Genomic DNA, 27,345 nt, shown 5'->3' with positions numbered 1-27,345 from the left:
AGTCCTGATCTGCTCTCTGCAGATCACAACGATTAATGGTCACATATGTGCCACACTGAATTATCAAATCTTTGAAAGTATGTGAAAAAGTGACACAGCTATCCCAATATTGACAACACCAAAGTAAATTGTGTGTTAACAGGTAATTAGAGAGCAAGATGGAGAGAGAGAGAGAGAGAGAGAGAGAGAGAGTATATGTGTGAAATAAACATGTTGAAGCAGGTGACACAAGGAAGTACATGCAGAAAGACAGATTGAAAGAGAGTGATGTAGAGGAAAGAGTTATAGGTGAAATATGCATATGAAGAGTTTCAGAAAGACGTATGGGGAAAAATAGCACAAGTGTCTAACATAGTGGGTGACTGCAGAGGAAAGTCGTATGAAGGGGAGAAGAGGAGCATGGGGGTGATCGAGACACTCCAAAGATCGCTACCTTTTCAACAGACCTTAGTAATATAAAAACAATAAGCTGTCCGTGGGACACTTTTTATGGCTGTAGTAAAGTTGGTACCGATTGGTTCCTTTCATGAGAGCAAATACAGCAATGTAGCTTTAATAATATACAAACAGTAATGTTGGTTTACTCATACAAAGTGCTCAATGATTTACTAAGGACTTACGTTGTCCATGCATGACGCAAGTCGTCACAACACAACAGTCATTATCTGGAATTTACTAACCCACACAAAGCCACTTTATGTGACTGTGTGTAGTTTAGTAAACACAAAGTAATGCAAGGCAGCACATAGCGCTGTCTTGCGTTACTTTGCATCAGGGAGGTGTTCTATTGTTGGAACATAGGGATTCGCATGCATCCCTCCATGGATTTTGATGCAATCCCTGGTGAACTAAAACCAATAAACGTGAGATTGCACCAACATCCCAGACCTAGGCTTAACGAGGAGAAATCTATTTATTTCTTCTTGTTATTTCCTTTTTCTATGTGTGATGCATTCTTCGTTAAACATTGACAAACTAAAATGCCTTTCAAGGATTGTTTTTTTGCACGTAGCCCTTCCTGCACAAAAACAATCCTGCTCGTAATGCAGGCACCCTTGCAGAATGGCGCAAGGGAGCCTACGTTGGCGCTAGGCAGGCAGGCTCAAGTGCACGAGCACAAGGAGGGAACAGAAGTGCCCCATATCTTAGTTGATATTTATGTAACCTCTAGGTATTTTGTTCCAGTCTCAGAAAGATAGCTTTCTTCATATCTTTCTTGAAATGATGCACAGACAGGATAGAACGTTTTGTTAAGAATTGTCAGCTCTGGCATTTTGTGGATATTTTTAAATGTCAACAATGTGTACTTTACAAGTGCGCGCTCAGCTATCAGTTAGCTGGACAATTTGTTAATTTCTGATGTTCACTGCTTTGATTCACTAATAAGATCGAGTCACTCGAAGTGTCACATTTGGCTTTTGAATGTCACTTATATGCACAATGTATCCATAGAAATGTGGCACATACTCAATTTGAAAACTTGCCAGCTATGGTTCAAATTTGTGATGTGCAGCCAAAATTGTGGCGCCCATGATCGAATGTGGGGGATTCTAAATTGTGGTTCAAAGCTCTCAGACATCAATCATGATTGCCTCTATAATTTACTGTCCTGCACACATCCCTGTTAACAAAGTGATCGCAATATGTGACATAATATATTTGTAAATGAAAGGCGTCACAGGTAAGGATGTTGAAAGTTAAAACTAGAAATCTATTTGAGTGAAGTTCCTATGTTAGTTTTAGCACAGGAAGTTGAACAGTTAAATATTTACAAGGTATAAGCTTAAAAAGAGGCTAGGTTACATTCGTAGCTTTTCAAGAGTTTGAAAGAATTTTGAGGAAAGATTGTGTGGCAAGTGACTATTTGGGGATAAGGCTAACCGACTTGATCGGATGGGAGCGGCAACTCGACAAAAGCTACCTTACTTCATTGCACAAGTCCAAGTCAATATTGAGATTTATAAACATTCACAGATACGGCTGCTGACCCCTGCATTGGAGGTCTACTGTGCCAAAGCCCAAAGCGCCACACTTTATGGCACTGAGATTTGGGGCTACATCAATACCCACAAATTGAAGGTGTGTGTCACATTTTTTTGAGATCCATTGTCTCTGTACCAGTTACCACTTCTCTGACCCCATTGTTTTTTGATCTAGGGATCAACAGAATTAGGGATGTGGCTTTGATTAAACCTATAATGTTCTGGCTGTGGCTGTGAACCATTCCTGCTGGCTCCTTAACAACTCAGTTTTTTTGTTTTAAGCTTTGTCCCAAGCCTGAACCTTTTTTGGACCGGATCTCACCACCCTTATCAAAAAGTCTGTTTATCAGGTTTCGGCTGGTTTGCCTATTCTTAAGGACTTATAGACACCAGGCCATTGATTTAGCATTGGTAATATGCCTTGCATGTGGTTTAGTACAAGACTCCAAGGAACATATTTTGTTATTCTACACTAAATATCATCTAATCCGCAGAAGGTGGATACGACCAATATGGTTACATTTATGGATCAGGCAATATCGGGTTGCTTACAGAATCTTGAAGACTGATACGTCTGATCCAATAGTTTTTGGGGTAAGCCACTTCTTATTATTAAATTTCTGGACTAGGCACCAGAAGTTTTTGACTCAGGCTGACCAGAAGGTCTACATGTTTTGGTGAATTAGCAAGTGATTGTTAATATGACTTTGGAGTTAAAGTATAGTATGGGAAGCTCTGTTTAGGAAAAATTGTCAATCTTTTAGCACTTAAAATTTTACCGGACTATGAATTTACCCAAATTAAATGTTTGCACTTTTATCGCTTTATTCGCCATTTTAAAGCTGATATATATTTACGACATTATCTATACTGAAATTTTTTAATTCATATTTTAATTAAGAACAAGATTACCCAAATGTATGGATTATGAAACACTTTGATGGTTTGAAATAGAAAAAAGGAAAGAGAGAGAAAAAAAAGAGAAAAATAAGTACTGAATAAAGTTTTTTTTTTGCTTGGGCAGGCAGCTGGAATCCAGCAACTTTCATCACACATCACTGATGAGGAACAGCGCGTATCAGACCTCAAAGATAAGATACTTCTGCAAACTGAACAAGTCTCCAAACTACAATCTGAGCTTGTTAACCTACAAATCAAGGTGGATGATGCAAAAAATCGAGAACGAAGATGCAATCTCAGTATAACAGGGGTTCCGAACGGCAGCAAAAATGGCAGATCAGTAGTAGAAGTCGTCTCAGACCTTATATCTAAACATGTATGCCCGTAAGTCGCAACACAGAAGACTGACCTTACCATTACTCTGGCCCATCGTGTCCCTGCAGTTCAGTATCCCAAAGCCAAATATCTGAACTATCATTGGGAACTTTTGCGACTTCAGTATTAAGGATAAGATTTTGGCATATGCCATCCGGATAAAGTATATAAGACTTCTGATAATTATTCATTTAAAGTATTTTCAGACATTTCCACCTTTTCTGCACGGCGTAGGAAGGAGTTCAGAGGTATGATTAACTCTTTTTAGCAACTTGGGGCCCAGGTAGGCATTATCCAGCAATCCAAATTGAAAGTGTTGCATAAAGGGATAGCCTGTATCTTCCACTCTGTTGAGATGGGGCAGGTGTTTCTATAGTCCCTACAGCATCCAGGGGGTGGAAATAAGGGATAGCTTTGCTTCTAAACTCCTAGGCAAGAATGACAGAGGATATGGGTCTGCAGTATTTTTCATTCTCTCTTTCTTATCTTCTTTCTTTGCTTCCTGCTCTCTTTGTCGCTTTGCTGCTATCTTTCGCCGCCATTTGCCCGCTCACCGCCTAAGGAGGAGGGTTGGCATGGGCACAGAAGGGGGGGGAGGGGAGAGGGAAATCACTACCAGGGGGCCAACTAGTGAACCCTATATGGGCGGGGTTTCCAGAGCTAAGGGGTCCATGGGATGGAGGGGTGAGGGATCACAGGAGCGGGGGGTGTAGTGATCGTAGGAAGAGGGGCAGGGTTCATGGGGGTAGGGGGTGGAAAAGTAAAATGTAGCAGAAGTATAGTAATGCAAAAGATGGAAATAGTAAAATTTTTATTTTGTATTTCAATGTCAGCTAGGTTTTCAAAGGTTATTTCATGCAACCTAAATGGTTTCAATAACAGATTGAAACGACGATCAATGCTGGCTTGGTTTAAGATTACAAGCCAATATAATTTTCCTCCAGGAGACTCATTATAAGGAAGGGTCATTAAGGGACAAAACTCCCTTCTTTGTCCAACATGAATTTTATGCTTCCATTAGGGGGGGTAGCCATAATAGTAAGTAAAAAAGTGCAGGGCAATAGTATAATGGTTCAAAGGAACAATAGTGCTAGGTGGCTCTGGATACAGTTAAGGATCTCTAATCAACTTTTTAAATTTGTGAGCTTCTATGGCCCTATTGAAGACTCCCCCGAGACGCTACAGTCTCTTTATTATGATTTTGCAACAGCCAAAACAATGTCTGTGGTGCTTGGGAGGAATTTAAATTTATTAATTGATCCCGCTATCGATACTTCACGAGCTCAGAAAATGCAGACAAAACCTAAATCGATCAAGGAATGTCAGGATTTAATACGGGACTTTGGGACGAGTGGAATGTTGGAGAGACGAATTTCCTTGTGAGAAGAAGTTTACATGTCATTCAAGGAGATTTCACTCTTCGTCTCGAATTCACTTTTTTCTTGTTTTCCATGCCCTTTTAAATACTGAATCCGAGCTTATTGAAAACCACTTCTCTGACCATGTGCTAATTTCAGTACAATTTTGAATTCCATCTCAAGCGCAAACCAAGTTCAGATGGCATTTGATAAGTCTCTTTTAGTCAATGAGCAATAGGTGGTCAATATGCTCGTGGCATTAGAAGAGTTCTTGAAATGTAATGTGGATACAGCTTCTCTATTTGAAGTATGGGGGGACCCTAAGGCATTTTTTCGAGGGGAAGTAATCTTATAAAGCTTAAAAAAGGAAAAAAAGAGTATGACGAAAGGTCTAAATTAGAAAAACAACTCTCCATAACTACAGTAAATTATTTAGCAGTACCCTCTTTAGAAAGTAAAAACAAGCTCGACCAAGCAAAGTATAATGTACAAGACTTTTATACCTCTAAGGAGATCGTAGCACATGATGCAGTACTGCAAAAAAGATATGAAGAAAACTATCACATTGGAAAACGCAGGGCCAATATGAATAGTATTAAAAAAATAAAATACCCAGTTACTGGGAGATCTACATCTCATCCCCAGGAAATTCTACCTGCTTTCCTTAAGAATTATAGGGAGCTTTATTCTGACTCCTATAATACTTCACCAGAAGAAGCTGTTAATTGATTAAATGAGATTAACTGCCCCTCAGTTTCTATAGAGCAAAGAGACTCTCTGTGGACATTACATTAGATGAAGTTAGTCTCGCAGTGGTGTTATCACCATTGGCAAAAGTAAACAGGCTTGACGGAGTCCCAATCGGGGTTCACAAGTTTTTTTTTTACCTCAGCTTAATACTTTTTTTAGATGATTCTTTAATGGGATTCTTAAAGGGGATATGGTCCACGCTATTATCACTCAAGTTGCGGTAGTCAGCTTTGTCAAGAAAGGGAAAGCAGAGGAGTAGGTCAATTCTTATCATCCGATAAGTTTACTTAACAACGACTATAAGATCTTCTCAAAAATCCTCGCCAGTCGATTAGCACAGGCGACCCTATCTCTTATACATCGGGACCTGAATGGCTTCATCCCAGGCACATTTCTAGCAACTAATACCCATTACCTACTTCAATCAATCGAGTATTTTAATACTAATAAGATTAAAGCAGTAGTTGTATTGTTTCCTATTTTGAATATATTTGTGGTACCAGCTGAATTATGTCAAGCAGTGAGACATGTATACTGTGGTGCCTAGGCGTCCATCATAATAAATGGGAATAGGGGCACTAACATCTCTATCAGTCAGGGGACGTGTCAAGGCTATCCCCTCGCTCCAACTCTTTATTTATCGAACTGCTAGCCTGTTCAATAAGGAAAGAACATGCCAACTTACCCCCTGTCCCTGGCTCTGCAAAACGTGAGCTATTTGCGGCTGATATGGCTTTATACTTGACTGCAGAGGAAGATAATATCTTGCAAACTCTTACTAAATTAAGCTAATTTACGGCTATTGGGGGATATAAAATAAATCACACAAAGTCAGAGGCCCTGCTCTTTAATTGCTCTTCCGATATATTACCTTTTCAATGCAAGGACATCAGTACCTAATGACTCAAGCCATAAGGTATCTATGGATATTTGTCACCTCTTGCTTGGAGGACTTATTTTTGCTCAATTTCATTCCTACACTTAATAAGATGCGTAATCTACTTGTACAATCGAAGGACCTCACCCTAACAATTATGGGACAGGTGGCGCTTATTAAAATGAATATACTCCTTCTTTCCGTATTTTTATTTTCTAATTTAATGGTAAAGGTTCCTCAGTCCTTCTTTGACCAGATCAATTCTGAAATAAGACGCTCTATATGGCAGGGAAAAAAACCTAGACTGAAATTAGAAACCTTACAACTAGATGTGGAAGATGGAGGCCTTGCGTTACCTAATTTTCTATTATATTACCAAGCTTCACTTATCAACTGGCTGAATTATAATGATTCAGAAGAGATGCATTCCGCTCATTTTTTCTTGACTCCAACGCTTAGGGAACCCAAGAGTGCCCTTGCCCCTTTTTTACGAATCCCCAAACTCCCGAACAAATCACAATATAAAATTCCCAGGATTATATCCAAAAGATCTGGGATGCCTTTGGAATCCCCTGGTTACATTCTCAACTGAGATTAGCAGAATGCATCCCCTTGGGACTCCGGATGCCAGTTTGGACCTGTGGACCATGGGCAAAACTCGGGTTTCTTGAGCTACAAGATTTCTTTAAAAATGAAAGTTTGCTAATATGGCAGGAAATAGAGAGCAGAACATTAGTATAAAGTTGCCTGTTTTCTTTAATTATTTTCAGATAAGCAAATTCTGTTCGGGGTTAATAAACTCAGATATCTGAGAAGACTCTTTACTGACTAAAGTTCATTTTATACTTAGATTTAGAGGAATTGAAAATTGGTTTAAATCGCTTAAGTCTACCCAGAATAAGTGAATGGTGCCAAAAAACCTAGAAAGAATTTTGGAGTCCATTCGCTGTCGTCTTCATTTTTAACAATAGAAAGGTTTTGATAAAATGTGTTGTAAGGCGGTACGACCTGCTAATTTAAGGAGGGTGGCATTTTTTTGCAAATGTATGATTTACTTTACTCTGGCCAAACTCCATAAAATGTATCCAGCAGTAGACCCTTCATTTTTTAGGTGTTAGCATGCAAATGTGGATTGGCTACATGTAGTATTTACATGCACCCATTTAATGAATTTTTGGGAAAGTGTTTTTTCAGAAATTAGAAGAAGGCTGGCAGTTGATCTTCCTCCCGAGGCCTCTGCTGCCCTTTTAGGGCACTCAGAGTATTGAGATGAACTTACTTTGGCGCAAAGCCAATTTATTTTTTTGCCACTATAGTTGCAAGATCATTAATTCTTGCCAACTGGAAATCAGTAACTATACCGACAATTTCCCAATGGTTAATCAAAATGTAAAGAATTTTTAGAGGGGAAACTATACACGGAAAAAAGGGTGGGCTCAGTAGTCAAATTGAATAGAATATGGAAGGAGTGGAAGTAATTAATCTTAGTGGGAGATCAGGACACTTGACAAGGTAGATTTAGATAAAATGAATGTCAGTATTTTACTATTTATGACTAACTTTGGAAGGATTTATATTTATGTATTCTCTAACTGTAAATATTTCGATCTCTATACGCACTTTATGTAAATACCTGAATTGAAATATTTTATATGCTACATTAAAAATAAAGAATAATAAAAAAAGAGATTGATACATTTGATGTACGGTTACTTTACTGCACCCCAGGAAACTGCAGAGTTTTCAACTGTTTTTATGAATTGTTTCTAAGGGAAACTTTTCTTGTTCTATTGTTTTAACTTTGTTTCTTAAATTAATTTGGATTGTTTTCCCATGCCAGTAAATGGTAGCATGATGCATCATGTATAATGGTTTATTGAATTGTTGAACATATTTACATGATCCATCGAAACAAATTTCATTTTTTATAATCCATGAGGTAATGCTTTTATGAATGTATATTTAAATATGAATGCTTTGATTGTTTTCTATCAACCGAATAAAGCTCTGTTTGATGATGATGATGATGACCATTTGTACTGCATTTTTTTAGTTGAGAAATGTCAGCACTTCTGGTGCTTTGGGACACACAGCTATCCCGCCCAACAACAAATCAGAATTCCTTTTCAAGGTTGGGGACCTAAAGTCATCTTTAAGGCGCAACATATAAAGGGTTCTGCCCAAGCCTGCCTTGCAAGGTCCTCTATAGGAAATCATACGGTTTACCTTCAAGTCTGAGAAGAGGATGATGAGATGGTGACCCTTACCTGCTGCCAATCCTGATGCAAGAAAAAGTAGGCCAAGCAATGCGTAGATTCCCATTATCATTGTTATTAGGCAGCCTCCTGCGGGACGGCTCTGTAAACCTGACAACACCTGCAACAGGAAGAGGAAAGTCAGAAGAAGGTTTCTATGCACCAATGCACCGAAGCACCACAGATGTACACACTAGTGCACGCTCATGCAAACGTAAGACTGTCTGGTGTCATCATCCGAAGTTCTGGTATGAGGCTCTTCGTCCATTCCCGGAGCTGTGCTGACAGTCTTTGGTTCAGTAAAAAACAGTATTTGACCAGAGTGGCCTCCAGTATAGAGCTACATTGGTTGAGCCTCAATTCGAAGATGAATGACCTGATTAGCATGGTATATCAGATGAATAATGGGTCACTGTTTCTCTAGTGCCATTAGTTTTATGCCAGAACATCGCTGACAAAAATATCTTGACAAACATTGTGTACCATATATAATTTGCAAAAGTATTGTCAATTTGGATGTAGGTTTACTCTCATTAACTACAATAGGGGGATATTTTTGACAATTACATATGGAATACAATATTGTCATACTATATTTTGTTCATTATATTCTGTTACGATACTCATAAAATCTAACATGTGATGTATTTTGCTATATTACATATTTTAAATAAGAAAGTGTGTAACGAAAGCCTTACTACATAATGCAGTTGTATCTTAGTATACTATATTCATTTCTAGCCTCCTCATTGGTTGAATTCTGTCAATCATGTAGCTATAGAAAGTAAATAGTTCAAGTGTTGCAAAATTCCTGTGAACCAAAACATGAAAGCACATTTTACCATTTTTGATTTGCTATGCATACCTCTAATACAATGTTCACGCAATTCAGTTGTGCCCTTTACGCGATAATCACAGGAAGTGACTGTGCCCCTGTAGGCACAGGGCACAGCCTGCTAACATGCTCAGGAAGCACAGAGCATGGCCTTAGGTTGTAGGTCAGGTCAGGTGCCTAATACCCCTCCACGATACTGTGACACTGTGAAAGAAGTCTCAGAGATGTCAGTTTGACTTCAAGCCCATGTAAAAGATAAACAAGCACAGGCAAAGGCATTATTTCTCACGTGTGCAAGAGCTATGGGCTTTGTCAATGTGTTTGAGCCATGTTGTACCTCAGTTTGGCTGCTATTCAGAATGGCTAAAAGTCAGTGGTATAGAGGAAGGTGGAATGGAGGGGAGTGTCATAGAGTGGAATGGCGAAGAGTGGAGCAGAGTCTCGTGGAGTGGAGTTTCGTTCTGTGTTGTAAAATGTGGAGGCATACAGTAGCAAAGTGTGGAGTGGCACAGAGTGACGTTGAGTAAAGTGGTGTAGAGGGGAGTGGGGTGGCGTAGAATGGGGTAAAGCGGCACAGTGGACGTTGTTTAGAGTGGAGTGGACTGTCTTAAAGTGGTATGGCGTAGCCTGGCATAGAGTGAAATAAAGCGTTAAAGAGTGGAGTAGAGTGTTGTGTAGTAGAGTGTTGTAGATTGGAGTGGCATAGAGTGAAGTACAGAGGTTACAGAGTGTAGAGTGGATTAGTGTAGAGTGTAGTGGTGAAGAGTAGAGTGGCATAGAGTGCAGTAGCATGGAGTGGATCGGCAGAGAGTGCAGGGGCGGAGAGTGCAGCGGTGTAGTCTTAATGGTTTGTGAGTAAGTAGGTGAAGGAGGGGGTTTATGTTCAATGGGAGAATGTTTCAAAAGATATTTAGTATAATATAAAAATATTGTCTCAAAGTAAATAGTTATTTGAAAGATAAAAAAGACATAAAATATTTTTGCGACAAGCAATAAAAAACAGGTATATATCATAAACAAGATTGTATACTACATTTTTGGCTCGACATGAATGCATTTAGATATATTTAATTAGAGACCTATGAGTAATTGAAAAAGCCTTGTAGGGTAAGCGGAATTTAGTTTTGTGTTGGTAAGTTTACTGTCCCTCTGGTTACGCTCCCCCGATTTGGTATACAGGGGCCTTCTGGTTTTATTTTTAACGTCATAGTTAGGTGAAAGGTTCACTAACAACATATCGTTTTAAACTTTAAAAACTACTGTAATTCACCAGTTGTAGTTACAGTTATCTCAAGGTAACTATAACTCGCACCCTCACCATGCACTGCTATTTAACCCACATATTACATCACTCATGATATCTTCTATGACATCATTGATAATTATCACTTCAACATTTGCAATGAAATTATTGATGAGAAAACTGTGCATGACAGGGCGCGAGTTATAGTTCCCTTAGAGCATGATTTATAGTTACTTGAGATAACTGTGGCTACAACTGGTGAATGTCAGTGGTTTTTAGAGTTTAAAACCTTACGTTGTTACTGAAAATTTCACCTAACTATAATGTTACTTTAACCATTGTTTTTTTCTGTGAATATATAAATATATATATATATATATAAATATACATATGTAAATATCTATACTACTATTATAAAGAGAGAACACAAACCTTTGAGCCAGGTAAACTACAAAAGTAATGCACCAATCACTACACACAATACACCATTTGAAAGGGGAGATGTAGCAGAAGGACATAGGCTATAGATGAAAAACAATATACATTTAAAAAAGCAAAAACGCTAAAAGTGGAAAAGTAGCCCGCTGGGGGCGTGGTCAAGTGTGAGAACGTGGCCGTGGGCGTGTCAAAGAACAAATGTGGCCGTTTACAAAGAAATGCCAAATGCTAATATCAAACAGCGTCCAAGGTAAAGAACAACACAGATACATATGCCCAGATATAGCGGAAAGGCCCTTAATATGCAGACATAGAGCGGAAACGTAATTTAGGACGCACATTTAAAAAAAAAAAAAAAGCGGAAATAGAATTTAGGACGCACATTTCTAAACAAAAAACATACAGCGGAAATGGCCTTAAAACTCACGAGGTGCGCGAAAACTCCCTACGTGCGCGCTATAAGAATAAGAAATATACACAAATTGCAGGGAGTTACCCAGACAACATTCAACAGCGGGCGTGACTTGCATCTACGATGACTGTCTTCCATTGACACGCAAAAGACGTCACACATGGGGCAGGGTTAAACGGACAGAACACCAATGGCAACGCTAATTAAGAAATAAACACACGACTTCTGCAAAAACACATCACAAGTCTTCAACCATTGGACAACGACGTCACAGGGGGGTAAACAGGAACAAACGACCACCCCCTTTTGTAAATCGATTTTGGCCACTATAGGTGTGGCAGGGTATACTCAGACATGAGTCCCTTTCTCACTGCTCCATCAGGATTCAAGCAAGCCGGGCCGAAGACGGCTGAAATGCCAGAAACCGGTCCCCGGTAGCTTGTCTCCTTTCTGGTAAAGAATTGGCTTGGTAGTTTAGTCTGCCCTGTTCCCATGATGCACTGGGCCAGGTACAGACTGATTTGCATATAGCCAGGTTCTGAGCTGGGATGGGGCAGTGAGATAAATAACGGTGATGGATCAAGCCCTGATCTTTGGACTGGGTAAGAGTGGTCTGCTCAATTCAGACACTCTGTTCATCACCACCCCCTTTTGTAAATCGATTTTGGCCACTATAGGTGTGGCAGGGTATACTCAGACATGAGTCCCTTTCTCACTGCTCCATCAGGATTCAAGCAAGCCGGGCCGAAGACGGCTGAAATGCCAGAAACCGGTCCCCGGTAGCTTGTCTCCTTTCTGGTAAAGAATTGGCTTGGTAGTTTAGTCTGCCCTGTTCCCATGATGCACTGGGCCAGGGACAGACTGATTTGCATATAGCCAGGTTCTGAGCTGGGATGGGGCAGTGAGATAAATAACGGTGATGGATCAAGCCCTGATCTTTGGACTGGGTAAGAGTGGTCTGCTCAATTCAGACACTCTGTTCATCACCACCCCCTTTTGTAAATCGATTTTGGCCACTATAGGTGTGGCAGGGTATACTCAGACATGAGTCCCTTTCTCACTGCTCCATCAGGATTCAAGCAAGCCGGGCCGAAGACGGCTGAAATGCCAGAAACCGGTCCCCGGTAGCTTGTCTCCTTTCTGGTAAAGAATTGGCTTGGTAGTTTAGTCTGCCCTGTTCCCATGATGCATTGGGCCAGGGACAGACTGATTTGCATATAGCCAGGTTCTGAGCTGGGATGGGGCAGTGAGATAAATAACGGTGATGGATCAAGCCCTGATCTTTGGACTGGGTAAGAGTGGTCTGCTCAATTCAGACACTCTGTTCATCACCACCCCCTTTTGTAAATCGATTTTGGCCACTATAGGTGTGGCAGGGTATACTCAGACATGAGTCCCTTTCTCACAGCTCCATCAGGATTCAAGCAAGCCGGGCCGAAGACGGCTGAAATGCCAGAAACCGGTCCCCGGTAGCTTGTCTCCTTTCTGGTAAAGAATTGGCTTGGTAGTTTAGTCTGCCCTGTTCCCATGATGCACTGGGCCAGGGACAGACTGATTTGCATATAGCCAGGTTCTGAGCTGGGATGGGGCAGTGAGATAAATAACGGTGATGGATCAAGCCCTGATCTTTGGACTGGGTAAGAGTGGTCTGCTCAATTCAGACACTCTGTTCATCACCACCCCCTTTTGTAAATCGAAATGCTAATATCAAACAGCGTCCAAGGTAAAGAACAACACAGATACATATGCCCAGATATAGCGGAAAGGCCCTTAATATGCAGACATAGAGCGGAAACGTAATTTAGGACGCACATTTAAAAAAAAAAAAAAAGCGGAAATAGAATTTAGGACGCACATTTCTAAACAAAAAACATACAGCGGAAATGGCCTTAAAACTCACGAGGTGCGCGAAAACTCCCTACGTGCGCGCTATAAGAATAAGAAATATACACAAATTGCAGGGAGTTACCCAGACAACATTCAACAGCGGGCGTGACTTGCATCTACGATGACTGTCTTCCATTGACACGCAAAAGACGTCACACATGGGGCAGGGTTAAACGGACAGAACACCAATGGCAACGCTAATTAAGAAATAAACACACGACTTCTGCAAAAACACATCACAAGTCTTCAACCATTGGACAACGACGTCACAGGGGGGTAAACAGGAACAAACGAAGGCGCATTTTATTTGGGGCGAAATCTGCAGACTATCCTCAACGAAGAAAATAATACTTACGAAATAAATATAAACAAACAACTGGGAAAATTCACACGAGCAGGGCCAGGACTTGCACACAGAAGGGAGGAAACGATTCGGAAAGTGAAACGCGATTGGGTGAAAAATAACCTGACGAACCACCACGCTGAAAAGAATACTTAGCAATTAAAATAAAAACACAACTAGGCATATTCACACGAGCAGGGCCAAGACTTGCACAGTGTAGGAGAGTAGGGTCTGCAATCCTATGATCACCCAGATTTTTCGCTTTTGTTTCACTGGTTTTACGACTTTCTCTGGCTGTGGGCCTGCCAATCAGACCCACAGCCTGGCTGTTCTCTTTCTAAATTACGATATGTACCCTAGGTGCATTTACCAATTGGTACTGGGCCCCCTTATCAGACCCCGTAACGCAGGGCATAGGTGTACCCAGGGCCGCCAGGGGCTGCAGCATGTATTATGCCACCCCTGGCTGGCCTCCTAAATTTGACACAACTGGCTGCATGACAGCTGGGGCAAAGTCGTGTAATCACACTTTGCTATAGATGTAGTAGCCCTATATCTAACCATACAATGGACACCCGAGTTCCTATCAGTCACTCCTATGGCAGGCCTTGACAATCCTGAAGGCAGAGTGCATGGGCTCGTGAGACTGTGTTCTGGCCCGAGCCGAGCCCGGTTGCAGCTTGCGGAACCAAGACCCAATGGCTGTTCCATGATAACGCGTACCATATCGGTAACTCCGGTGTCGCGTTATCAAGGCATGTCGAGTAAGGTGTCATACGAATCGGGATGCTGCCCCCTCACCAATTCTGGCGACGAGGTTAGCATTCCGCCCTCCTAGAGGGACATGACATGTACGTAACTGTGAACCCCGGTTAAAGTTAACTAAAGCCTCAGCTCCACAAAATGGATGCTGCCACCACAGACACGAGTCTGACCTCCTGCTGCTGGGAGTCCTTCCAGTGAGGGGAGCATGGACAAAGGGTTTCCTGTCGAAGGCGGTGTTCGCACCGTCCCAGACAGGGTTTGTGTATTCTGGGTAGGTAGGGCTTTTGCGAGAAGGTGACTGCGGAGTGGCACCCCGGTGCTCACTACGCATCTGCCGGTCAGAACCAGTTCCAGGGGCGCCAGCCCTGGCCTGGGGAAAGTCCTGCAGGGGAGAGGGGTGTAACTACCCCCCTTCCTGGTCCCACCCTTAGGGCCGGACCTAGTCATGTACCCACCCCTTTCTTTAGAATAAAGGCCGGAGCGGGGACCCTTCCAAATCAGATCATCTTTGAATCAAGAACTACTTTCTACGAAAGGACACTCAAGACTCTTCTCAAGATTTCTCCCTTGTGACTAAGGAGTAGTCACCCTGCATCAGCGGGCACCATCTAAGAACTCTGCGGTTTGCTGCAAGTCCTTCCTCAAGGATCCGACGGCCCAGCTCGACGAGAACCGGCTTCCCTGGCACCTCTGACCTCTACCCACGTCATCAGCTCAGCTGTGATCTGTGGGTGCGACGAGACCTCGAGGGACCGGCCATCATCAGAACCTGCACGCTCTTAAACCAGCACGACCATCGAAGCGATTCCCTGGTGAGTGCTCTGGGGTCCGAGAAGCCCCGACCCTGAGCCGCTTTAGCACCGAAGTGCAGTCTCCCAGCATCTCCACGATCTGCGTGGGGCCCTTCTGCTCGCTGCTCAGCACGTTGTCTGGTCACTCGCCGCTGGCTTGTGTCCTTCTGTGACGACATCCGACAATCAACACTGCGGGTCTGGTTGCTCCAGACTGGCCCTTGCTTCCATCCTTGCGAGAAGCACCCCAGACCCTCCTGGTCCACTCAAGACGCCATCTTAGGCCCACCACGTGGCCCTGAGATTTGCCAAGGCTTGTTGCCCCATCCTGGGCCCAGCGACGCCGACAGCATCATCCTTCGTGGGACAGCTCGCACCTCCACCGTGGTCGCCGACAACGCCTCCTGGTCCGTGAGACTGCAGAGCCTAGCGTCGCCCACTCACCTAGTCGAGGTGACGGCCAACCGGTGCCCTCCTGGTACCCTCTGACTACTGGCTAGTAGTACGAACTTGGTCCCCTCTGCTTTCAGGTATCAACGATCTCTGATCCAGGCTTGGATCTCTACGAACTATTCATCACTGGTCGCCGGCCAACAACTCCTTTTTCTTCCGGCTCCTGGCTCGTCAGCGAAGACCCCGACGCCTGTAAGACTTGTGCAGCCGCAGCCCTCGTGGCTAGGTAACTCGGCATTTCGGTGCCTGCATAGCCTCTTTACTCTAGGGTCCCGAGTCTCTCGCTTCCGACTTGCCTTATCGGGTCCGCCCGAGACCTTAAACTTTCCGTGTCCTCGGACACTTGTTTTAATTGTGCACTTGAAGTATTTTCCTAAGAGATTTGGTTTGTGCTTAGTACCCTGTCCTCATAAAGAGTACAGGGCTGTTGTGATTCTTAATAAATATACTGTTTATTTTCATAACACTTGTGTGGTGTCCTTTCACTGGGTGTTCAAGGGGTACATGTGTGGTAAACAGCTGGCTTAACACGCCCTCTCGAGTCTTTAGCCTTAGACTGCTCGTATCCACGCTACTAGGATAGCTGGTCTATAGGTTGACTTACAACCAAACACCATAAGGGTCGTTGGAACGATACATAGCGGTCGCTAGAATAGCGAACGTTGCATATCGGGCCAACTTCTCACATTGGTGAGCAGCGGTTGGGATTTGAGCTTGCTGTTGTTTTACCACACGTATCCTAAGAATATCTTGTTGAAAGATCGCATAAGTACTGTTAGTACATATAACTAAAGCTTAGAATACTCTGAGTTCTACTGAACCAGCTGTTGCAGCTCCTCAAGGCCTAGCACACCTTGGCTGCAACTCTTAGCAAGGGAACAGTAGGTAAACACATAGTGTAGGTAGGTGCATCACTTACACCACACTAGAAGCAGTATGTCGGACAAAGGAGGAAACTCTGAGTCTCCCCTTGTGTCAGTTGACCCTCCACAGGTCATCCCTTCAAGATATACTGCGCTTAACTTCCATGAGTTACGACAAGTATGTACCTCTAGGAAGATTAAGCAAGGGGCTAACCCCACCACCTCCTTTCTGATTGGTCTCCTCGAGACTTATGATGCCAGAAAGGCTGAGAAGCTTCTTAGCCATTCTAATCCAGAAGGAGACATGCCTCCCCTCGAGGGAACCAGAGGTGACCCTGACCTAATCCTCCTCTCAACCGAGAATGAGAATGAGGAGGAGGATGAGGATGAGGATCCCTCTGGGGATGAGGCAGATAAGGGACAGGTAGAAGTCGTCAGACTAAGCAGGTCCAACTTAAGCAAACATGATAGCGGTACTGGGGGACCCCTGGGGCCACTATCAGGTCAGCTTAACATTGGGAATGGACGAGCCCGATCTCTGTCAAGAGACTCTGGCAGATCCCTTCAAACCAATGGCTCTCGCAACTCTTCTCAGAGAGGGATGACGTCCCCTCAGCGGAGAGTGTACGAAGCTAAGGAAAGGGCAGCTAATCTGAGGATCGAAAGGGAAGAACTTGCCCTGGCCAAAGAAAGGCTTGCCTTTGCGAGAGAGCAACAGTTAAGTGGGGTAGTCCCCACTGGTGGCAGCAATGTACCTAGCAATAGGGAAAAGAGTTTCGATACGAAACACCTTGGTAAGATAGTCCCCCCCTTTAAACAAGGGGACGACATCCACAAATGGATTACTGCTTTGGAGAGGGCCTGCACTGTGCAAGGTGTTCCCCAGAGTCAGTGGGCAGCTATCTTGTGGCTCTCCTTTGAAGGTAAAGGAAGAGACAAGCTCCTCACCACAAGGGTGGAGGATGCGAACGATTACCAAGTCTTGAAGAATACACTCGTTGAAGGGTTCGGCCTAACCACTGAGCAGTACAGGGTGCTGTTCAGGGATACCCAGAAAACGCAGTCTCAAGACTGGTCTGACTTTGTCGATTGTGCCACTAAGGCTTTTGAGGGCTGGTTGCTGGGCAGTAAGGTTACTGATTACAAAGGATTGTATAATTTGATGATGAGAGAACAAATTTTAAACAATTGTCAGAACCAGTTGTTGCATCAGCATCTTGTCGACTCGGATCTGACCTCTCCCCAAGAATTGGGAAAGAAGGCAGACAGATGGGTTCGTACGAGAGTTAAACAGAACCAGGGCCAGAATCAAGGTGGTCAGAAGAAAGCAGACCAGAAGGGTAAAGATTCTAAGGGGGAACAAAATGACCAGAAGTCTTCGACAGGTCCCCAACAACCCAAAGAGGGTGGGGGTCAGGCTCCCCAAAAGAAGAAAGAAGGCCAATCCAAAAGATGGTGCCAGTACTGTAAAAGTAAATCTCACTGGTTTAGTGAGTGCACCAAGAAAGGAGTAGGGCAGACTCCTGCCACTGCAGCCCCTAAGGCACCTGTGCCCCCTAGTACAGTCAGCAGTGGTAGTGCGCCTCCCAAGGGTTTAGTAGGGTTAACCCTGGGTTCTGAGGGGCGTGACAACTTAGTTGGCACACTCACTCAGGCTGTCCTTGTCAGTACAGGGGACGCGGACGTGTCCCCTGACGTAAGTCCCAATACCCTGGGCAAATACAGACAGACGCCTTTCATCAATGGAAAGATGGCTCAGGCCTATAGGGACACTTGTGCCAGCGTCACCATGGTGACGCCTAACTTTGTGGACCCTGGACAGATCATGCCAGGTACAGAATTCCTGGTGACCAATGCAAGCAATGTCACTACCAATCACAGTATGGCAATTGTAGCTTTCTCCTGGGGAGGGGTAACTGGCCAAAAGAAGGTTGTAGTTAGTCCAGACCTCCCAGTGGATTGTTTGTTGGGCAATGATTTGGAGTCATCACAATGGTCAGAAGTGGAGCACCGGACTCACATGGAAATGTTAGGTTTGCCAGCACATGTGTTCGCTGTGACTAGGTCACAGGTCAGGAAATGCCCCACTGAACAGGTGCTGGATCCTGGAACAATGGACCAGACACCTCCCAAGAAAAAGAGCAGTAGGGTTAAGGCTGCGCCTTCCCCCTTACCCCAGGTCGTGGATCAAGTCTCAGAGGAGGCTGACCTACAAGAATTGAGGGAAACTGAGCCTAGGGAGTTCGAACTTGATCAAGTTGAATTCTTGGGTTCAGGGGGACCCTCAAGGGAGGACCTGGGGAAGGACCAGTTAGACTGCCCTTCTCTTGAACCCCTCAGACAGCAGGCTGCTGCTGAGGCTGCTGGGAACGCCACAGGTACCCACAAGGTATACTGGGAAGATGGACTCCTGTACACTGAGTCAAGAGACCCCAAGCCTGGCATGACCAGGAGGCTGGTTGTACCCTTGTCTCAGCGTGGTTTCCTACTTACCTTGGCCCACGAGATTCCCTTAGCAGGTCACTTAGGCCAGACGAAAACGTGGGACAGGCTTATCTCACACTTTCACTGGCCTCATATGAACGAAGATACCAAGGAGTTTTGCCGCTCCTGTGTCACTTGCCAAGCCAGTGGTAAGTCAGGTGGCACGACAAAGGCCCCCCTTATACCAATGCCTGTGGTGGGGGTGCCCTTTGAACGGGTGGGGATCGACATCGTCGGTCCCATGGAACCACCAACAGCCTCAGGGCACAAGTTTATACTGGTGGTAGTGGATCATGCCACCAGGTATCCTGAAGCTATTCCCCTTAGGACCACTACAGCACCTGTTGTGGCAAGAGCCCTAGTTGGAGTATTCTCCAGAGTGGGCTTCCCTAAGGAGGTCGTCTCCGACAGAGGTGCAAACTTTATGTCGAGCTACTTAACTGCTATGTGGAAGGAATGTGGTGTCAACTACAAGTTCACTACACCCTATCATCCACAATGCAATGGGCTTGTTGAGAGATTCAACAGGACCCTTAAAGGGATGATTCATGGACTACCTGAAAAGCTTCGGCGTAGATGGGACGTCCTGATCCCCTGCCTCTTGTTCGCCTACAGAGAAGTCCCACAGAAGGGGGTTGGCTACAGCCCTTTTGAACTTTTGTACGGGCATCCTGTAAGAGGACCCCTGTGTTTGGTGAAGGAAGGATGGGAGAGACCTCTCAAAAAGCCTGCAGCCAACATAGTGGACTATGTGCTTGGCCTCCGCTCGCGGATGGCTGAATACATGGAGAAGGCATCTGAAAACCTTAAGGCCAGCCAAGAACTCCAGAAAGCTTGGCATGCCCAAAAGGCTGTCTTGACTGTTTACCAGCCCGGACAGAAGGTGTGGGTGTTGGAGCCAGTGGCCCCAGCAGCACTCAAGGACAAATGGTCCGGGCCCTACACCATCCTGGAGAAAAAGGGAGAGGTCACCTACCTGGTCGACCTGGGAACTCCCCGGAGCCCCCACAGGGTGCTTCATGTTAACAGGCTAAAAGCATATGTCGACAGGAAGGACATGAGTTTGCTCATGGCCCTAGATGAGGGACAGGAAGAAGAGAGTGACCCTCTCCCCGACCTGCTCACTCAGAATCCGGACGATGGATCGGTAGATGGTGTTGTCTTTTGTGGCAGCCTCTCCGAACATCAACAGAGAGACTGTAAACAGGTTCTTCAGTCTTTCAGACATATGTTTTCTCTAACACCCAGCCAGACCGAGTGGTGCACCCATGAGGTTGACACTGGTGTCAGCTTGCCCGTTAAGAGTAAAATCTACCGGCAGCCTGATCACGTTAGAGACTGCATCAAGAGTGAAGTGCAGAAAATGTTGGAGCTGGGAGTCATTGAACCCTCGGATAGCCCTTGGGCTAGTCCCGTAGTTCTAGTGCCGAAACCTCACACCCCGGGTGGTAAGAGAGAGATGAGGTTTTGCGTAGACTACAGGGGTCTCAATGCAGTCACTAAGACTGACGCCCACCCAATACCAAGGGCAGACGAGCTTATCGATAGATTGGCTTCGGCCAACTACTTAAGTACGTTTGACCTGACAGCTGGGTATTGGCAAATCAGGTTAGCTGAGGACGCCAAGCCTAAAACCGCATTTTCAACCCCTGGTGGGCATTATCAGTTCGTGGTAATGCCCTTTGGTCTGAAAAATGCACCTGCCACCTTCCAAAGGTTGGTGAATCAAGTCCTTACTGGGCTGGATGACTTCTGTGTGGCGTATCTTGACGATATCGCTGTCTTTAGCTCCACCTGGGAGGATCACCTGGTCCACCTGCGGAAAGCGTTAGAGGCTCTGCAAGCCGCAGGCCTCACTATCAAGGCCACCAAGTGCCAGATAGGGCAGACACAGGTTGTATACCTGGGCCACCTTGTAGGTGGAGGCCAGGTTCAGCCACTGGAGAGCAAAATACAGTCAATCAGGGACTGGGCTCCTCCAACCACCCAGACTCAGGTTCGAGCTTTCTTGGGCCTGACTGGATACTACCGGAAGTTTGTCAGGAACTATGGTTCCATCGTGACACCATTAAACGAGCTGACAAGCAAGAAAATGCCAAAAAAGGTTCAGTGGACAGCGAGCTGTCAAAAAGCATTCGATGACCTAAAGCAGGCCATGTGCACGGCGCCTATCCTCAAGAGTCCGGACTACTCCAAGCCATTCATTGTCCAAACAGATGCTTCTGAGTTGGGTGTGGGAGCTGTTCTTTCTCAACTGAATTTCGATGGTCAGGACCAGCCCATTGCTTTTATAAGCAGAAGGCTGACCCCTAGAGAGAAGAATTGGTCAGCTATTGAGAGGGAGGCCTTTGCTGTGGTTTGGGCCCTGAAGAAGCTGAGGCCATACTTGTTTGGCACTCACTTCAAGATTCAGACCGACCATAAGCCCCTCTTGTGGCTCAATCAGATGAAGGGTGAAAACCCCAAACTGCTTAGGTGGTCCATTTCCCTACAGGGGATGGACTTTACAGTGGAACATAGACCTGGTACTGATCATGGCAATGCCGATGGGCTCTCCAGATATTTCCACTTAGAACAAGAAGACTCACCTGGTCAAGGTTAGCTTATTGTTCCGACGTTTGGGGGGGGGTCATGTAGGAGAGTAGGGTCTGCAATCCTATGATCACCCAGATTTTTCGCTTTTGTTTCACTGGTTTTACGACTTTCTCTGGCTGTGGGCCTGCCAATCAGACCCACAGCCTGGCTGTTCTCTTTCTAAATTACGATATGTACCCTAGGTGCATTTACCAATTGGTACTGGGCCCCCTTATCAGACCCCGTAACGCAGGGCATAGGTGTACCCAGGGCCGCCAGGGGCTGCAGCATGTATTATGCCACCCCTGGCTAGCCTCCTAAATTTGACACAACTGGCTGCATGACAGCTGGGGCAAAGTCGTGTAATCACACTTTGCTATAGATGTAGTAGCCCTATATCTAACCATACAATGGACACCCGAGTTCCTATCAGTCACTCCTATGGCAGGCCTTGACAATCCTGAAGGCAGAGTGCATGGGCTCGTGTGAACTGTGTTCTGGCCCGAGCCGAGCCCGGTTGCAGCTTGCGGAACCAAGACCCAATGGCTGTTCCATGATAACGCGTACCATATCGGTAACTCCGGTGTCGCGTTATCAAGGCATGTCGAGTAAGGTGTCATACGAATCGGGATGCTGCCCCCTCACCAATTCTGGCGACGAGGTTAGCATTCCGCCCTCCTAGAGGGACACGACATGTACGTAACTGTGAACCCCGGTTAAAGTTAACTAAAGCCTCAGCTCCACAAAATGGATGCTGCCACCACAGACACGAGTCTGACCTCCTGCTGCTGGGAGTCCTTCCAGTGAGGGGAGCATGGACAAAGGGTTTCCTGTCGAAGGCGGTGTTCGCACCGTCCCAGACAGGGTTTGTGTATTCTGGGTAGGTAGGGCTTTTGCGAGAAGGTGACTGCGGAGTGGCACCCCGGTGCTCACTACGCATCTGCCGGTCAGAACCAGTTCCAGGGGCGCCAGCCCTGGCCTGGGGAAAGTCCGGCAGGGGAGAGGGGTGTAACTACCCCCCTTCCTGGTCCCACCCTTAGGGCCGGACCTAGTCATGTACCCACCCCTTTCTTTAGAATAAAGGCCGGAGCGGGGACCCTTCCAAATCAGATCATCTTTGAATCAAGAACTACTTTCTACGAAAGGACACTCAAGACTCTTCTCAAGATTTCTCCCTTGTGACTAAGGAGTAGTCACCCTGCATCAGCGGGCACCATCTAAGAACTCTGCGGTTTGCTGCAAGTCCTTCCTCAAGGATCCGACGGCCCAGCTCGACGAGAACCGGCTTCCCTGGCACCTCTGACCTCTACCCACGTCATCAGCTCAGCTGTGATCTGTGGGTGCGACGAGACCTCGAGGGACCGGCCATCATCAGAACCTGCACGCTCTTAAACCAGCACGACCATCGAAGCGATTCCCTGGTGAGTGCTCTGGGGTCCGAGAAGCCCCGACCCTGAGCCGCTTTAGCACCGAAGTGCAGTCTCCCAGCATCTCCACGATCTGCGTTGGGCCCTTCTGCTCGCTGCTCAGCACGTTGTCTGGTCACTCGCCGCTGGCTTGTGTCCTTCTGTGACGACATCCGACAACCAACACTGCGGGTCTGGTTGCTCCAGACTGGCCCTTGCTTCCATCCTTGCGAGAAGCACCCCGGACCCTCCTGGTCCACTCAAGACGCCATCTTAGGCCCACCACGTGGCCCTGAGATTTGCCAAGGCTTGTTGCCCCATCCTGGGCCCAGCGACGCCGACAGCATCATCCTTCGTGGGACAGCTCGCACCTCCACCGTGGTCGCCGACAACGCCTCCTGGTCCGTGAGACTGCAGAGCCTAGCGTCGCCCACTCACCTAGTCGAGGTGACGGCCAACCGGTGCCCTCCTGGTACCCTCTGACTACTGGCTAGTAGTACGAACTTGGTCCCCTCTGCTTTCAGGTATCAACGATCTCTGATCCAGGCTTGGATCCCTACGAACTATTCATCACTGGTCGCCGGCCAACAACTCCTTTTTCTTCCGGCTCCTGGCTCGTCAGCGAAGACCCCGACGCCTGTAAGACTTGTGCAGCCGCAGCCCTCGTGGCTAGGTAACTCGGCATTTCGGTGCCTGCATAGCCTCTTTACTCTAGGGTCCCGAGTCTCTCGCTTCCGACTTGCCTTATCGGGTCCGCCCGAGACCTTAAACTTTCCGTGTCCTCGGACACTTGTTTTAATTGTGCACTTGAAGTATTTTCCTAAGAGATTTGGTTTGTGCTTAGTACCCTGTCCTCATAAAGAGTACAGGGCTGTTGTGATTCTTAATAAATATACTGTTTATTTTCATAACACTTGTGTGGTGTCCTTTCACTGGGTGTTCAAGGGGTACATGTGTGGTAAACAGCTGGCTTAACACGCCCTCTCGAGTCTTTAGCCTTAGACTGCTCGTATCCACGCTACTAGGATAGCTGGTCTATAGGTTGACTTACAACCAAACACCATAAGGGTCGTTGGAACGATACATAGCGGTCGCTAGAATAGCGAACGTTGCATATCGGGCCAACTTCTCACACACAGAATAAAAAAAAAGGATTAGGAAAGTTTAGACAACACAAAGGGCTTGCACACAATTCACAAAAAAAACACAGACAGTTTATTAAAACGAAGACCAACGAAACAGCCTTACAGAGCCAGAACAAAATCAATTCAACAGTGCAAGGGCTTGCAGAGACAATTAACAAAACGAAACAGACAATTTCTTGAAGGCATACAAAACATACAACAAGGAAAAACCCTTGAAGCGCCTCAAATTAATCAATTTAACAGTGCAATGGATTGGCCAGAAAATTGAAAAAAATAAACAGACACATTATTAAAACGAGGAAACACACTTCAAGAGCCTTCAAAAAATAAATACATTTATTAAACAGGTCACATTTTTCTATTTGGAACCTCTGACACTACCAGCCATCTATCTATATCTATATCTATATTTATACTACTATTATAAAGAGAGAACACAAACCTTTGAGCCAGGTAAACTCGGGAACCACAGCGCCAATCCACACACCCGATACATCATTGAAAATGTCAGGGTGTGCAGATGGATATAGGCTATATAAAATAAAAATTAAACGTAAATTTAAAAATTTAACTTAAAAAGAAAAAGTAGTCCCCTGGAAGTAGCGCCGGCCGCGACGTAGCGCTGGCTGTGACGTAGCACTCGCCGCGCGTGATGACGAGGAGGAGCGGCGGACATGAGCGCGGGGAGGAGCGGCGGACAGGCGGCGAGGAGCGGCGGACAGGCGGGGAGGAGCGGTGAAGAGCGGTTAGGAGCGGCGGTGAAATCAGGAGCACGGGGAGGAGCGGCGGCTCAGGTAAGGCAAAGGGACACGTAAAATGTCGGGGCGGGAGGGGACCGGGGCGGGAGGTGGCTCCGGGACACGGACAATGTCGGGGCGGGCGGCAGCCGGGGCAGGCGGGGGCCTAGGCGGGCGGTTGGCCCTGAAGCCTCATTGCCCCCGGACAACGTCGGGGCGGGCTGCTAGTATAATATATATATATATATATATATATATATATATATATATATATATATGCGCACAGTATATATTGTTACTTTAACTTTTGTTTTTTTAGTGAATATATTTATATATATTATATATCTACACAGTATATATTATTATTAATCAGTGTTTTATAAAGCACGAACTTGACCCCGTAGGGTATCAGAGCGCTTCACAGTTCAGGACATGGTAACTTTTCCGGTACAGAGTTCTGTATAGCAGTAATATATTCCAGTCCAGTTCAAAGTTTACATCTCTATTTCTTTTGATAACTGTTCGCATGCTGTCAAACTAGAGGGACCATGTCCCCAAGGGAGGCAGAAGCCCTGTAAAAGACAAACAACATTAGCTCTAAACCTCTTGTGTCTTTGAGCGAGAGTATTTTGGAGAGCCATGTATGGATGCTCTGTAATGTTTACGGTAAGAATTTATTCATTAAGAAGATCTTGGTTTCTTTTTTATATATATTATACTATATATATATATATATATATATATATATATATATATATTCACACAAAAAAAAAAGAAGCCCTTTTGAAGAAAGCCACAGGTACGTGAAATCCGTGATTCTTTTATTCAAAGCAGCTTGCAGAAAAACAGGAAATGAATCTCCGTCACTTTTAAAAGTCCAAACCAGACGCGTTTCAGGAACATGAGTTCCCTTCCTCAGTGGCGTGACTTACTGCATGCTGGACATCGGTTTCCAAGTTGTGCACTAATTGTTCATAAGTACCTGCCCAAGTGGGCGTGGCCAGCCCTCTGGCCCTCTGGTACTCGTAGTGTCAGTAGAGATTTTACTCCAGTGAGTTGGTCCGACGTGCATCTATTTGCAATAGTGTTACCCTCGTGGGTGGAAGGAGGCACATTGCTCTGTTCTCTGCGCCTCGTAGCTGCATTGTCCACAACACCACCTCCCGTGCATACGATGACGTTCTGTAACACCATCTCGGGCCCGCTGAAAGCGCGGTGGGCTCTCCTCGCGACCGGACAACGGCCGCTTCATATTCACACAAAAAAAAAAAAAGAAGCCCTTTTGAAGAAAGCCACAGGTACGTGAAATCCGTGATTCTTTTATTCAAAGCAGCTTGCAGAAAAACAGGAAATGAATCTCCGTCACTTTTAAAAGTCCAAACCAGACGCGTTTCAGGAACATGAGTTCCCTTCCTCAGTGGCGTGACTTACTGCATGCTGGACATCGGTTTCCAAGTTGTGCACTAATTGTTCATAAGTACCTGCCCAAGTGGGCGTGGCCAGCCCTCTGGCCCTCTGGTACTCGTAGTGTCAGTATATATATATATAATCAGTGGTAATAGGTAGGGGAACTATTTATCAGTTTAAATATAATTTTTTAAAAGAGTATAGCAAGTAGGCAATCGGTATTTGTAATGTATGAAACTCTTTTGAGATTCATTAGCGATTCCTCGTGGGTCGCAAATAGACCTACCTCATGCATACCACCATGTCTGTGATTGCTTTTTAATAAAGCAATCTATTTTTTCTTTACTGCAGCCTATTTACCTTAAAAGAAAATGGGATGTTTTTAAAAAGAAAAAATGAAACTTTGCAGTTTAATTTTTTAAGAATAGTCAGTGGTCCGTGGGACTATTGCCTGCTCTTAAAAAATATTTGTTTTCGATTCTCAAAGGGCCGGGATCCCTTGGGGACCCCTTCCCATTTGCGGATGGGTTAGCAACTCCTTCAAGGAGTTGGTAAAATATTAATGTTTTTTGAGACCGTGATTCGGTCACAAAACATTCATACACAACATTCAGACTCGGTATTTGGAAGGAACGCCCTAAACACGCCCCTTTCGAATACCGAATTGCAAACACAAATTGCGGAACGATAATGTGTTACTGAATCACAATTTGTCTTTTGCCCATATGTAAAAGCATTTTGCAGTCAGAAACAATCCAATCGGCTTTTTCCACCACAAAAAATGCTTCGTACATGTGGTTCTATATTTTATGAATATAGTATGCTAAAGTGTATTTTCCAATTATAGCATATCTCAATATGCTGAACAAAGGGTACAGAGTAGCGCGTTAACTACTAAAAATTACTACACTACTTAAAATAAAATGTTTGTGTGCTACAAAAATATAGAGACATTTTGAAATAAAAATAGTACCCTTACAAAATAATTTTGTGTTACCACGATCGTATCGTGCAACACCCTGTTCATACAAAAAAATATAAAGAAAATTATAAATATTTTGCAAA

At 45.0% G+C, this 27,345-nt stretch overlaps 1 protein-coding gene across 1 annotated transcript in view; it reads right to left on the bottom strand.

The window, feature by feature from the left end:
• LOC147702453 (galectin-3-binding protein-like) overlaps positions 1–27,345 on the bottom strand; it is a 50,737-nt gene that overhangs the window by 19,876 nt on the left and 3,516 nt on the right. The window contains exon 2 of the mRNA XM_086931075.1: positions 8,510–8,618. Within this exon, the coding sequence (XP_086787201.1) occupies positions 8,510–8,570 (61 nt within the window). The 5' untranslated portion in view covers positions 8,571–8,618. The remainder of the gene's footprint in view (positions 1–8,509; positions 8,619–27,345) is intronic.

Source organism: Lissotriton vulgaris, chromosome 7, assembly GCF_964263255.1.
Source record: "Lissotriton vulgaris chromosome 7, aLisVul1.2, whole genome shotgun sequence".
NCBI classification, from domain to species: Eukaryota; Metazoa; Chordata; class Amphibia; order Caudata; family Salamandridae; genus Lissotriton; species Lissotriton vulgaris.
This window is presented reverse-complemented; position numbering and strand designations above follow the sequence as displayed.